This window comes from Juglans microcarpa x Juglans regia, chromosome 2D (genome assembly GCF_004785595.1).
Source record: "Juglans microcarpa x Juglans regia isolate MS1-56 chromosome 2D, Jm3101_v1.0, whole genome shotgun sequence".
NCBI lineage: Eukaryota > Viridiplantae > Streptophyta > Magnoliopsida > Fagales > Juglandaceae > Juglans > Juglans microcarpa x Juglans regia.
In genome coordinates this window covers 22,336,529-22,351,914 of record NC_054596.1, presented here as the reverse complement: position 1 = coordinate 22,351,914, position 15,386 = coordinate 22,336,529, and the positions used below count along the sequence as shown (strand labels likewise).

Here is a 15,386-nt window from a genome sequence, read left to right as displayed (position 1 = left end):
GTGGGACGCACTTCGCTGCAATTTAACTAGGGGTGAAAGCCGGTCAGTCCGGACCGGACCAGACTGAAGCTTGGACCAGTCGGTCTCGGCCCAAGAATTTCTCAACTTTCGGTCTTCGGTCCGGTCCCGGGGTGGGATTTCCTCGGATCAGACCGGCCGAATTGGAAATATAAATATTTTTAATTTTTAAATATTTTAAATATATTATTTTATATAATAATTGTATAATTAATTATGTAATTTTTATCTAATTTATTATCATTGAACATATAAAATACTTTTTTAATGAGTTAGTTATATAATACACACATTAATAATTTATTTATTTAATTTAGTAATTTAAATAAAATATTTTTATTAATTTATTTAATTTAAAAAATAATAATAATAATTAGACCAGACCGACCAATTTACACCTCGCAATTTAACTGTCTTTTGCGTTCCGTCTTTCCTGGCATTTCATTCTTTTCCATCCAACAACGTAAGACTACTGTTCAACAACTACATCAACAACAAGGATCCACTCTATTGCGTCAAACATCACCCAATTAGTGGCTAAGAAACTCGAGATCAGCCCAATCTACCTAGAGCCATTTTTTATAGCTGTTTTTTTTATTTTTCGACATACGTTAACTTGTTTGGGGTCTCCCTACCAGTACTTGTACTACCCTTTAGTTTATTAAATTGCTATCTTGCCCATGCAGAAAAGGGAGCACCTTTTCACAAATCACAGTTATGCAAATCCTAGTCCGAGTAGATGTAATATTTTTTTTTTTACATGAAACCAACACTAGCAAGTTGCAACAAAGGAGTTGCTTGGCCATAATTTTCACTGCGCGGTTATTGGAAGCATTTCATCATTTTTCTTCTATGCCATCATCATTCCATTGATACTTAAAAAGATTTGCTTGGCCAGTTGTTTTACAGCAAAGTTGCAAGACCTTATATCGTGCTACTTTCTACTAGGAAAAATTTGCAAGATTATGTCAAAAATGGCATCAATAAACAAGCACGCGTATGCAATAAAATGTCCCGTAACTATCAAATGAAATCTCAAAAAACAAAAAGAAAACTGTATAATAATAAAGAAAGCTGTTATGTGTTGATTTCTTAAAATTATTAATCGGGATAGATTTACATTATCAACAATGCAACTGGAAAAATCCTTCAAATAAGTTCAATTCATCCCGTGACATCTCTATGACTATCATCTACTACTAGCTCTCTTATCAACAGCAAATGAGATGAACTTCTACGATTCTAGAACGCTGGCAAGTCTTGTAAAATTAACCAGTCTGCTTCGGCCGGTATGCTAAAATCTGAAAGAGCAGGAGTATAATTTTAGGGATTGTTTGAACTATCAATGCAAGGGAATTCTAACAGTTTTCGAGAGCATCAAAAGTCAATTCTTCTTATAATAAAATAAATATCTGGTGTCATTCGAAAATGAAGTATAGTTTCATCATAAAAATCTGGGAGGATTTGCAATGTTTCAGAAATATATGAATGGGTTTGATCAGTATTTGTAAAACAAAGTGCCATATGAAAAGTATGAAAAAGCTTCTTACCAAATGGTTCATGCTGGAAATGTATGTGGCTTTAAGCCTTCCCAAATCTTCATGCTGTTGCAGAAGTTGTAGCTGGTCCTTGCATGGATCAACCAGCATGGGCACAGGATCTAGATCATCTGCATTTTCCAAAATGCTATTGGATTTAAACCCTCCCAAAGTGTCTTGCCCTTTTAGGGCCCATATTTCAATGTCGTCAGCTTGTAAAGGCGTCCGGCGAGCAATGTACTGCATCATTTGCATAACAAAATATACAAGCACTACAAGAGTTAGGGGTGACAGCAAAATATAATGTAATGTCAAAGAGAACAAGCATTGACTGACATTTCCCTGTGAAGAACGCATCCAGAAGTGGTAACACAGCAAAATTAAAAAAGATCAATTCATGTCAAAGGTTGAGCAGGTCCAAATTCCACAGGTGGACCAGAGCCATCCTCAAAATTAAAAATAATAAGCATCAGAAGAGAATTATACTATAGGTCTAGCTTAACTCAGAATTTCATAGTCAGGCAGTGAGCTAGAAGCCATGAATTACTTTGTGGCTAGTTCTGGACAATACTACAGCTGCAAAAGCTTCAAAGCTTGTGTCTGATAGACACGGCTGGTATCCATGTCTATTTATATATTCATTGCAACCAATTCAGGTCAACTGTATCCTGGACCCAAACGTATCCCACTAAACCTTTGACCTGCATTACATGTAACACCATTTCCTTTGTTTCTAAGAGGTGATCTACAATAGCAACTACAGAATGCATGACATAAAAATGAAATGAGGGAACTATAGTGATACTCAGACAAGGAAAATTCTTCTAATAAAAAGCATAGGTTTTGACGGGGTTCAGCTTCCTCTGAATTTCTTTAGGAGAAAATGTACTTCCTGTGAACTTGAGCATACTTCCTAATAAAGTTGTTTTTATTTGTCCAAAAGAAAAAGAATAACTTCATTGTCAAGAATTAATTCCAATCTCCAAGTAGCAAAAGTCTTTCAGAATCGCAACACAAAAATTTACTTCTACAAACTAGCAGTCTAATAAGGTACTGCGACATAAAGCTTACTTCACATAGGTGTTTAACAGACAAACTTGGCCGACAGCAAAGGTGTGGCTGCTGCAAACTTGGTGTTTCCTTGTCCAGAGAAATAAGCATGAGATGAACATCTGACTGCAAACAAAGAAGAGACTTGAACAATGGAGGATATTAATATAAAAGATAAAAGCAGTGGTGGCCCAAATTGGGTTACTGAGGTGCTCAGTGAAAGGCAATGACTTCATAAATTTTATTCCATCACTCGGCGGATGTATTATTTAGCAATCTCCAAGTGGAACTTAACGCCAATGAACCCAAGTCAAACATACAGTGCAACGAACCCTTCTATACCTCGTCATTGTTCTCCTCTAAGCTCCGGAGATAATCAACCAACTTGGACAAGCGGGCGTTTTGGGCACTCTTACTGCTGCAGCTGCTAGCATTCCCGTACCTTGTGTGACTCCGGGTACCAGCCCGGCCCCAAGCAAGCATTTCAGAGTTCCAAACAAGCCCAGGAGATATTCCTCTGTTTTCTCTGCTGACATCTAAATCATTTTCAGTGCACCCAACATCTGAATTGGCTGCTGATGAGGAAGGCAGAGATGACCTGATTCCTGCCCGTCTCTTGCGCCTTTTTTGCCTGACCTCTGTACATCGTTCATCAGCAGAGGATGAATCCTTGTTATCATTTTCGTCTTCATTATCCTCAGATCCTTGAAGTTCAATGCCTCGGCAGTTTCGTCTCCTTGAATGAGCAATCCGACTACTGCGCTGCAATCTTGTCATAAATGGACCTGCTGTATCTTTACCCGTGCGTCTCTTAACTAAAGCTTCTGATTGTCGTTGAAAAATTTGGGCAATCGACGCTTGTATCTGTTCAAAAAAGCATTAAACAGCACATTGATAACAAATCCAGCGCTAATCCACCTATCCTGAAACAACGTGATGCCTTTTTGAGTCTATTTATCTGGTAAAGAATGCTCACTTGTAAAATCACATTATCAGAAGGTAAGCATAAAAAGTAATGTAAACAGTGGCCAATAAATGTTTGGTAAGGTTGGTATTTACGTCAAGACATTCCTCACATAATCTTGTCAATAGATTATATGCATACATATATGTGTGTGTGTATGTGTGCGCGCGCGCGCGCGCAAAAATATCTACATGTATGTCTGTGTAGAGAGAGACAGAGAGAAGAATAAGGAATTTAATGAGCACAGCATCCATTACAAGAACAGTAGAACACTTCTCATGTTCCAGAACTGAAATTCTCAACATAGTCAGCAGCCATAGTTCTATGAGAATGATTGATGCGTGTGATAAATGGCAAAAATCATGTTTGGATCATTATATGCATGGTTGTGTGACCCTGACCTGCTTATTACGTGTCCTCTCCTCTTCATGAAATGCCAATTCCTGAAATTAGATTCTCAGAAGTTAGTGGTTGATTTGAAAACCAAAAGAAAATAAATAAATAAAAACTATCAGATACAGTCAACCACCTGGCTAATACCAATCAACCATACCTCTGCCTCATACTTATCAATATCTGGATATAGAGCTGCAATTAGGGCATCATAGTTTGGATCATCTCTCAAAGAGCGTCTACTGGCACAATGTGTGCGGCAAGCAGGACACTCATTATTCCTGAAAAGTAAGGAACAAAAACGCATGTTGAGTAAATCAGGATGCATGAATCAAATAAAGATGAGACTTGAACGGACCAATGTTACTCACCCCATTCGCATTGATTTGTCAATGCATTCCCGGCAAAAGCGGTGAAGGCATTCCATTACAGTTCGGGTTTTTTTAATAATCCCTGTCCAGGCAACAGATATGATTGATGATTCTTTTACCAGATTGAAAAAAACAATGTTTTTTTTCTTTCTTTTTTTTGTTGGGGGGGGGGGGGGGGGGGGGGGGGGGGGGGGGGGGGGTGTGGAGGGAGAGGATACAATGAGCTGCAGAGGTCATGGTTGAACCAGAACTGGCTGGTTGACAAAAATATGCTGTCTTCCCAGTTCCACAGTCAACAAATGTGAGCATAGCTTCCGAATTCAATCAAAACTTCTAGAATACAAAAGGGACTCCAAGTTGATAAACTAGTAGTCTTAATTATTCAACAAGTCAAATAAGAAATCCATGTGAAGGTGAAATAAAACTAGAAATCCCCTTTAACCTAAAGACACCCTTGTTCTTTTTTTTTTCTCCCTTTTCGTGGAAGTTCAAATTTCTTCACTACAATAGCACTTTGAACATTGTTTGAATGATAACCCACAAACTCAGAATTTCAGATAAAGCATGTTCATCTTATCTTCTACTTGACTCACAGACAATAAGCATGATTATTGAAGGGTACTAACTACTATGTACATATATAGAGATGGAAAATCATGACCGTGCATTCCCTCAGTTGAAAATTTTACCTCCAATATAACCAATCTCCACAGCCCTTCCTTCAAATATAACATTCAGTTTTCACTGCGAAAGGTGGATATAACTAGCTTTTTCTTGATTCTCATTATAAATCCTCACCAGTATTGGCCAATTCCCTCATGAATTCACAGTGAAACTTAAAAAGAGCTTTCCTATGCCACAAACAGTCCCCCCCCCCCCCCCCCCCCCCCGGCCCAAAAAAAACTAGGGGTGTTCAAAATCCCGATGGACCGAGCAAACTGGCCTGAACTGATTGGTTAGAGCCCCTTTTGTTGGCTCAGTTTGGTCCGGTCTTAGGTGCAGATTTTCTTTAGGCCAACCAGTTCAGTCCTCAGTTTGAGAGGGCCTGTTTGCTGAGATCGAACCAAACTGACAAAGCATCCAATGGTACACTAATCGAAGGCGCTCCACCCACCAGCAATGCTTTCTGGTTCACCCCTGACTGAGGTTTCAAAGCTTCAGGTGTCCCAGCATCAAGACCAGACGAAAAACCCATGTTGAACGTATCAGACCCGAATCCGCTTTTGACCTGCCATCATTCTTGGGCCAGTTTTGTTGGGTAATCAAGTCGAGTCTACTTTTGTTTTTTCCTTCGTCAAGCTTACAAATTCTTGGCCCACTCCTCTCCCTTGGGCCTTGTTTCCCATCTTTCAATATAAATATGCCAGCCTTTATTAATCCATTTGTTTTTATTGGCACTGTGTCCAGGACAAAGTTCTGACTAATCCCAGAGGTGTACAAACTCTCGGCAAGGAGTTTCCTGCAACTTTACTATTCCCTTTGTCTGAAGAGGGGTGACTTTATTGCCTATGGGCTCCTTCTCAGTGGGTTGCACCAATACACTTTCAGCAAAGCCCAAGCCCAAGCCCAAGCTCAAGTCCACCTTCCTTAATGAACAGATAACATCCTTTTGCATTTCAATCAACTGAATTTTCTTATAGTACACTGCTCATCTCACTTTCAGCAGTGCCACCATCAAGAACACCATTGCCTTCTCCCGTTGCATAAAATCTGGACTCGAGCTACAAACAAGTCAATCATCTTCTGCAGCCTTCATTTTCTATCCATGCCTGTGGTACTTCACCTTCCTTATTACCCATTTTGCTCCTGTTAGAAAAAATGACTTGCCAAGGCTTGACCTAGTCCACCCAAAGCCACCGCATACGACTGCTTGACCATTGGGGCAACAAATGGTCTTTTTGTTTCATCATCTCCCCTTGATACCCCCCAAGACGTGAAAGCTTGTACAAACTCTTCATATTTATATCTACCCCAAGGAAAGAGTGGAACAAGGCAAAAATCGCTGGATTTCATGGCAAAAACCAAGCCATCTACTAGGGCCTCTTCATTCTAGCATACCAAAGATTCTCGCTGACTGCCACCTCCAACATTTTTTTTTTATAGGTAATCAAGAAGTTTTATTCATAGAAATAGGCAAAGTCCAAGTATACAGGGAGTATACATGAGAATAATCTAATTAGAGTTTACAACTGTAAGTAGGAGATCATAGACATTTAGCCCATTACAAACAATAGCCCCCACCCATAAGAACAAAGTTTTTTTTTTTTTTAAAAAAAGAAAAAAAAAACTTTAAGTTCATCCATTGTTCTCTCACGGTCTTCAAAGCTCCTATCATTCCTCTCCCACCAAATGCACCAACACATACATGTAGGAACCATTCTCCAAATCGCTGCCACTTGTGAGTTGCCTCGAAGGCCTCTCCAACTTGTAAGGAAGTCCACAAGTCTAAGAGGCATGACCCATAACAATTCAATTCTCGTGAAAAAATCATCCCACATGGTCTTGGCCACCTAGCAATGCAAAAACAAATGATCTATTGATTCACCTTTCTTCTTACACATACAACACCAGTCCAACACCATTACCCGATTTCCTTAAATTATTGTGGTGAGGATCTTGTCTAAAGATGTTGTACATGCGAAAAAAACTGCTTTTGAAGAAGCTTTCGTCTGCCATATACTTTTCCATGGGAACATGGTCATTCCAAGGCTTGTTAGAACTTGGTAAAATGATTTGACCGTGAATTTACCTTTTTTGGAGGAGCTTCAGCTCATCTTATCTATGGTACCCTCTGTCATGCTTAAGGAATACAACGCCTCATAGAACTCTGAGATAGTCTCCAGCTCCTAGTCTTGGGCTGCCCTAATGAATTCTACATTTCATTGAGCGGAGCCACCAGAAAAAGACCAAGAGATTGGCTATCGTTGCATCCTTGTCTTGTGCAATCTCAAAAATGGAGGCTACGTTCACCCCCACCATTTGTCATACCAAAATCCGACTCAAGAGTTGTCACCCACCACAATATGTTCATGTCTTCGGAAGATTTCCCAGTGTCTCCTAATGTATTTCCACAAACCCACCCCATATGTGCCACGTAGCTTATTTGAGCCCCATCCTCCCCAAGCCTCCCCAAACTATGAATCTATAACGGACTTCCATAGGACCCCCCCTTTCATTCTGGTACCTCCACAACCATTTACCCAACAGGATTTGGTTGAATTTCATCAAGTTCTGAATCCCCAAACCACCCCTAGAAAGTGGGATACATAAAGTGACCAATTAACCAAGTGGAATTTGAACTCTTCCCCCAATCCACTCCACAAGAAGTTCCGTTGTAGCTTCTCTATATGGTTCGCAACCTTTATTGGGAGCGAGAGCAAGGACAGAAAATAGGTGGGTAAGTTAGAAAGAGTGTTTTTAATCAAAGTGAGCCTACCACCTTTAGACAAGTACAACCCCTTCCAAGAAGCCAATTTGCGCTCCACCTTTTCCCCATTCCAAATCCTCTCCAATTTAAAGGGAGCACCCAATAGTAAGCCAAGATACTTCGAGGGTAAAGATGATACCTTCCAGCCCAATAGAGAGGCAAAACTCCGTCAAGGACGGCCCCCACCAGAACCAATTCAAACTTAAGAGAGATTAACTCTCAAGCCGGAGACAGCTTCAAAACTAAGAAGTAGAGCCCTCAAAGATTGGATATTCTCGAAATTTGCTGCACAAAAGATAAGAGTATCGTCAGCAAAAAGCAAGTGAGAAATATCCATGGAACCATAATCACCATTCCCTACCGCAAAACCACAGATATAGCCACATTCCACAAGACTCACAATCATCTTACTAAGAGTTTCTATGACGAATAAAAAAAAGTAAAGGAGAGAGCGGGTCACTTTGTCTCAAACCACGGGAGGAATCAAATAAACCCACCGGAGAGCCATTCACTAAGATAGAGAATCGAATTGTAGAGATGCAAAACTCTACCCATTTCTGTCATGTCTTCCCAAAGACACATCTTGCACGCAAATTAAGTAGGAACTTCCAGTTGACGTGATCATAGGCTTTCTCCATGTCTAATTTGCAAAGTAACCCGGGTTCTCTAGATTTGAGTCAACCATCCAAAACTTCATTTGCAATTATGACCGAATCTAGAATTTGTCTACCTTTGACAAAGGCATTCTATGGCTTCGAAATTACCTTTCCATCACCATACCCAATCAATTCGCTAACACTTTCGAAAGGATCTTGAAAACCCCATTCACAAGGCTAATGGGACGATAGTCTATAACATCCACAGACCCCATCTTTCTAGGAATGAGTGCTAGGAAAGTAGCATTAACGCTTTTTTCAAAACTGGCATTAGTAAGAAAATCTTGAAAGACTAGCATAAGGTCGCCCTTGATCACTTCCAAATAAGCTTAGAAGAAACCCATGGTAAAACCGTCAGGGTTTGGAGCCTTGTCACCAGCCATGCCACAGATTACTTTACCCACTTCATCATCCTCAAAAGGCCTCTCTAGCCACCTTGCGCACTGCTAATCTAACGTTAAAAAAGTTAAACCATCCACTTTCGGGCTCCAAGTGTGTTGATCAGATAGTAGGTGTTGTTAATACTGTGTAATGTGGTTCTTGATGACTAATTGAACCGAGGACACTGCACCATCTACCACCAACATATCAATAGTTTTATTCCTCGTATGAGAATTAGCCACCCTACGGAAGAACTTCATGCACTTATCTCCCTCCTTGAGCCATAGTGCCCTTGATTTTTGTCACCAAGAGATCTCCTCCAACAATGTTACTCTGTTCTATGAATACCTGGCTTTTGCGGGTTCTCTCAGATTCAGAGAGACTTCATGCCTCCTCCTCCCCTTCAAGCCCTGCAGCTCCTCCAAAAGAAAGCGCCTCTGTTGTATCACATTGCCAAAAACTTGTACATTCCATTGCTTTAGATCTGTTTCAGCACTTTTAACTTTCTTACCATTATGAAGCTTGGAGAGCCTTGGAAATTGGAAGTAAACCACCATTGTCTAACCCTGTCTACAAAACCGTCAGATTTAAGCCACATATTCTCAAATTTAAAATACCTTCTACACCCTTGAATGCCTCTACAGTCTAGAATGATGGGGAAATGATCAAAGCATAGCCTGGGTAGTCTCTTTTGAGTTACATCTGGATAATGTAACTCTCAATCAAGAGTTAACAAAAATCTATCAATCCTCAACCAAGATGGGAATTCTCGGTTGTCACAAACCAAGTAAACGTACCTCCAGTTAATGGAATATCCATAAGCTCCTGCTCCAAAATGAAATTAGAAAACTCCCACATGGCAGGAGTGATGTGGGATACACCCGATCTTTCACTGGGGAAATGAGTTAGTCCCCCCTATATAGCTTGGTAACTCCCACCAACTAAGAAGCTCCGCCAATTCTTCCCACAACGACCTTCTCTCCGAATCAACATTAGGGCCATAAATTCCAATGAAAACCAACTGAATATTAAATACTTCGTTTCCAACTCGAGAAAACTTCATATAGCCCTTACTTTCTTCAACCTGCATCAATATACCCATTGGCTGCATCTCCTACCGTTACTCCTCTCTGTGATATGGACCACTATGATTCCCTCCTCCATCTAAACCTCAAACAATTTTTATTCAATTAAAAACCAACATACAAAGGCCCATGATTCAGAAAGAGGTACTCCTGGTAAGGAAAATATCCATAGGAAATAAGGATGACAAAGAGGTTATCTCCAGTGAGAATCACCAGATTTGGTCATTATCAAGAGAGATGAGTAGGACAAAGAGACTTATTAAATGTAATAATAATTTGAAAACAAGTGAAACGATGCGAAAAAGAAGTATAAATCGTTATTCTACCTTTGAGGATTGCTTTTTGATGACTCATTCACAATGAGGAGGTAGGAGAATGAGTGCAACTAGACTTGCAACCAAAACGGCAAAGTGCTTCATATCAAATTTTGACTAAGTTTATTATCCCATCAAAGTACGTGGAGTAAGCCACATTCTAGCAAATATGCAATTAGTTACAGCAATCTTCATCAACATTTTTATTCTGGCAAGGCCACATGTTTGCTAATTCAGTAGTCACCGCATTATTTCTCACTATCAAGTCACATCCTAGTTGGCCTCTCACTCATTCACATGTAAACTGACCATATGATTCCTTGCCAAGTTAGTTTTGGTTAGAGTTTGAGATACGGATATTTGAAATGGGGGACAGAGACAAGATTTGATTCTGGCACAATGTATGATGTGTTAGGACTCTCAAGGAAGCTTTTCCAAATGTCTGGTGTTCTTCATGTTAAGGACTCTTTTATTGTAGAAAATCTGGAGATATCTAGTGATTTCCACCAATGACATGTTAGCCTTATTTGAGAAGCTCATGATCACGAGGTAAAAGCCTATACTGCCTTCTTAATCCAATAAACTCCATTACTTTGAGACAAGGAGGCGAAGATAACCTCCTTTGGGCTCCTTCCAAGAAAGGGATGTTCAATGATTGTTCTTTCTATAAGGCGCTTATTTCCCATGATAGTACTCAAATTCCTAGGAAGAATATATGGCAATCTAAGGTAGCTTTGAGAGCTGCTTTGCTTGGATGACCTCTCTAGGAAAGTTTCTCACCATGGATAATCTAAGAATAAAACATGTTGTGATTGATTGGTGATGCATATGTAAGAAGAGTGAGGAGTCCATAGATCACCTCTTATTCAGTTGAGAGATGACTAGTGCTTCATAGAGTGGTTTTTTAAGCTAGGTTGGTTTGGCTTGGGTCATGCCTAGAAAGAAGTGGATCTTTTTTACTCTTGGAGAGGGGATAGGTGGCTGCCTACAAATTGCAGAATTTTGGGAAATGGCCCCTACTTATGGTGTATTTGGAGAGAGAAATGATAAAAATTTCGAGTCTTAGGACATTCTTTTCAATACTCTCCTCCTTTTGGACAGATTCTATGAACTTTAATGGGCTTAGTTTCCATTATTTTCTTGTGTCTTCTTCCCTTTCTAGATAGGTGTCTTTCTTGTATACATCTTGTGTACTTGGATTGTGCCTTTTGATTTTTTTTTTAATGAATTTTTATTATTTACAAAAGAAAAGAGTTTGAGATACATGTGAATAAACTACTGCATTCAATTTGAGATTTTTGCAAAGTGCTTTTGAATCGAGATAGAGCAAAGGGATGAGACAGATGGTGGGTACCATATGGTCACCCATCATCAACAAATGAAAATAGGCGTCTTAAATAGGAATGGAAACAAATGGCCACTGGCTTCATATGTAACATTCATTATTAACATTGTAACAGGAAAACAAAAACACCAAATAACCACTCCTGCCATTGACGCTGAGCATGACTTTTTGTGGATGATCTAAGACAGGAAAATTTTGGTATGATTATGATTGTTACAGTACATTAAACATTATTTTAAACAACACTTATAGGTTCTGATTCCAGTAACAATGACATAAGTTTACCCAAAAAAAACAACAATGGCAGAAAATAAAGAAAATGCAGCAACTTATAATATGACCTCTTGCTACTTGGTATAATGTCTTAAACATTTTTTTGATAAGTAGTATAATGTCTAAGTGATATTCCCTGATTTCCAATTTTTTCTTTCCATATACAAACCTTTCTATGGGCAAAAGTGTCCAACTAGCATATTGTTTCTAGTGGAAACAAAACTTATTTTTCGTAGGTGTCAAGTGGAAAAACACACCAATATAACTCAGAATAATTTTTAACCACACAATGTTGAGAGCAAAACATACCAAGACAGATAGGACACTGCACATCTTTACGAATGTCCGTCAGTCGTACAAAAACAAATCTGCAAGAGAAAACACAAGCACGTAGAATCAGTACTTCGCACCTGGTTAATCAGCAATACACTAAGAATTCATACAGGCTACTTGATTGATTATAGTACACACAAACCTTTTGAATCAAGAGAATGTAAATCTCTTAGCTTTATCGATAAAATGCAGAAACAAAGTAACCTTTCTTTAAAGAAATTATGTGTTAGCAATATGGCTAGATTTTCAGTACACTCCTAGACATAACTAATTGATATAAGCTTCTAAAAGTCAGAAAACTAATGGCTTCTTGATAATGGGGTGCGAGATGCAGCCATTGCCTCCAGCCTCCTGGTAATCCATCCAAACATTGTGAGGTTTTTTTCAAGGAAAGGATTCATCTTCTTCCCTTTCTTTCTCACTAAAGCCCCTAGGTTAAAGGGAGGAACTGGCAATCTTGACATTGGTTGGCATCTTCCCTCATGTCAACCATGTATGGCGCATATCTCACAAACTTCTCAAGTTTTGTTCTTAAGATTAGCTTCTATGCTGTCATTCGTAACTCAAATCATTTACTTATAAGGCTGCAGTACATAGAAGATTGTCAATAGCTGTGATTGAGGAATATTAAAAAGGTTCTCATGAGCTTATGATCAATCCAATCATCAAAGGTGAAATTAAATCATCAGTTACAACTGAACTAACATCCTGATCTTTGCTTCCAGCCCATTTTTTGTGGATCATGAGTGCTGTTCCAAACATCAACATTAGCACAAAAACCCCTAAAGATATCCACTCACTACATCCTTGCTTAAATCAACTTCTTCAATTTAAGTCGTTTAACTTTCAAAACTTTGGCCCCATTCATGCCCAACTAAAAACGGTGGGAAGCAAGCTTTACATCAGAAATAGTTCTTATGCCATTTAAGATGGAAGCCATAAGGGTCTGGACATCAAAGATAGAAAGGTAGAGATGCTTGTTTCCACTTTCGAAGTTAGAAAAGTCGCTTGAACTTTGAATACCATGAGAATATTGGCATCTTAACAAATACCATGAATCTATCATCAGAATTAAGATCATAATCGGCACGAGAGAGTGTCAAATCAAAGGGATGTCATATGAGACCATAAAAAAGTGAGAAGTAGCATTGATTTTGAGTTGGTGGCAGACAAGGTAACAATTTTGATATTATCCATCCTATAGTGGAATGCAAAAGGCCCTATAGCTTGTCCCCTCTAAAGATGGTACTGACGGTCTACAACTCATTTCCCAAGTAAATGTAATAGCACCCCAATCTGGCAGTAGAAGAAGGCCATAAGGTTCAATCCCGACCTTTGATTCAGAGGGATCACCCAAGAATCAATGATTCATTCAGATGCCACCAAATCGTTCATTACCTTCCTCCTACATTTCTTTCTTGTATCATGGTGTCATCACCACAATAAAATGCATATATTCCCAAGACTGATATAGTCAAAAGCCAGGTGCTTCCTACAATGCATTCTGCTCTACAATTCCAAAAAAAACAATATATATTAAGCAGACAAAATGGAAAAAAAATTGTACATACCAGGCAATTCAAATACATATATAATCACATTACCGAGGGGCATCTATTACTTGGATAAACAGCAACAAATTCCTTACATCTTGACTATCCAAATCCAAATGATGCAGATTTGAATACAAATTAAGCACTTCAAATACAATGAAGAAACAATAGAATATATGTATATTGTATAAATGCAAATTTGGATTCAAGCATTATATATGGTACAGAAATATCACATTCCAAATCTAAATTAACCTCATTAAACCAATCAACGACATGGAAGTGCTTCTGAAAAGGTAATTAATTACAAGAATGCTCTGCAAAAAGAGAAATTTTGGTACAAGCAAACACATAGTTGGAGTTCGTCCCAGCATACTAACAAATAGGCATCATTCCAACAGTATACGATCAATTAAGACATAAACCTTTAATTCTAACGAGTTAACAAAACGCTTTCATATACTTTCAGATTTTAGCTTCATGATAACTAGATGGCCCAGTAACTAGTGCACAAGCAAGAAACAGATCGCGACATGCAACAGTCTCTAACGCATTACACCAAGTAGAACCAAAACACAGAGAGCGATGCGAAATTAAAAAACATTCATGTTCTTTTAACATACATTGTCGCCCAGTTAACGATACCCAAAACGAAAACAGCAAATAAACAAAAAAAAAAGAGCCTAAATATCCAAACGTAAGTGTTCGAAAGAGAGAAAAATCTGCCACCATCCAGCTGCCAAAACAACATACACGATCATAAAACGAATCACACATTAAACAAGAAACAGAGGAAAGTCAAAACAATGAGAGAGAGGTAGAGAGTGAGTACTCGGCTTTTTCTTGGGAGATAGAAGATGGGCTGCCCTCAGAATCTGAAAATACAGCAATAGCTTGAGCTAATCACGAAAACAAAGCAGGACCCAGATGACAAAAATAAAATTTCAGACCAGACGGAACACGTATGTAAAATAAATGAAGCAGAAGATAGACAGAGAGTTAAGATACTTAACCTTCTGCTTCATCTTCATCATCTTCATCTTTTTTTTTATGTAGCATTTGTTGTTGATGAGGTTGCTTAACCTCCGCTTCATCATCATCTCCTTCCTCTCCTTCTTCTTCTTCTTCTTCTTCTTCTTCTCCTCCTCCTCCTCCCACTTCTTCTTCATCTTCTTCCTCGACTTCTTTTTCTTCGTCTTGCTGTTCTTCTTCTTGTCCTTCTCCTTCTTCTTCTACATCATCTTCGTCTTCTGGTTCGGACCGAGATTGCTCGGTATGCTGGTGATGAGGCTCTTCATCGTCCAGATTCTCTGACAGAGAACGGTTCTGCGCAGGCATTGATAGCAACAGAGAGCGACAGAGAGAAGAGAGCTTTTTTATTGTTTCCTTTTCGTGCGAGCGTTTTTGTTGGAAAGAGAGAACAGCGAGAGAAAGGAGGAAGTAGGAAGAAGAATGAGATGGGAGATTGTATGGGCTAGCTTTTCACTTTATATAAATATATATACGCACGTATATACAAGTATCTTCTCGCAATTGTATACAAAATACAAATACAATACGGGTGGGTGCTCGGAATCAAACATGTTGCGGCAAAGCCAAGAAAAAGCATCACATGGTGATGGTGAATATTTAAGTTGTTGTAGTTAAAAATGTTCCTAATTGGATCTTGGGTTGGGCAAAGAGAT

At 38.9% G+C, this 15,386-nt stretch overlaps 1 protein-coding gene across 2 annotated transcripts; it reads right to left on the bottom strand.

Annotated features, from left to right (window-relative positions):
• Positions 1-988: 988 nt before the first annotated feature.
• Positions 989-15,177, bottom strand: LOC121250577 (putative E3 ubiquitin-protein ligase RING1a). Of its 2 annotated transcripts, XM_041149720.1 has the most exons (10): positions 14,715-15,175; positions 14,534-14,576; positions 12,125-12,183; positions 4,335-4,416; positions 4,124-4,244; positions 3,972-4,013; positions 2,949-3,470; positions 2,628-2,732; positions 1,569-1,796; positions 989-1,319 (listed from the first exon to the last, which is right to left on the bottom strand). In XM_041149720.1, exons 1-10 carry the CDS (start codon positions 15,037-15,039, stop codon positions 1,287-1,289), a joined length of 1,560 nt encoding a protein of 519 aa, XP_041005654.1. In that variant the 5' UTR covers positions 15,040-15,175; the 3' UTR covers positions 989-1,286. The 2 variants fall into 2 exon arrangements, with proteins under 2 accessions (XP_041005654.1, XP_041005655.1); XM_041149721.1 differs by lacking the exon at positions 989-1,319 and having other exon boundaries at positions 1,695-1,828; positions 14,715-15,177.
• Between the last annotated feature and the right edge of the window lie 209 nt (positions 15,178-15,386).

Excerpts from the sequence above, each read along its gene's own strand:
- LOC121250577 (XM_041149720.1), bottom strand. The coding sequence starts at position 15,039 with ATGCCTGCGCAGAACCGTTCTCTGTCAGAGAATCTGGACGATGAAGAG. Across the intron at positions 4,245-4,334 it reads GACAAATCAATGCGAATGGG|GAATAATGAGTGTCCTGCTT; the intron begins GTGAGTAACATT and ends CTTACTTTTCAG. Across the intron at positions 4,014-4,123 it reads TTGATAAGTATGAGGCAGAG|GAATTGGCATTTCATGAAGA; the intron begins GTATGGTTGATT and ends ATCTAATTTCAG.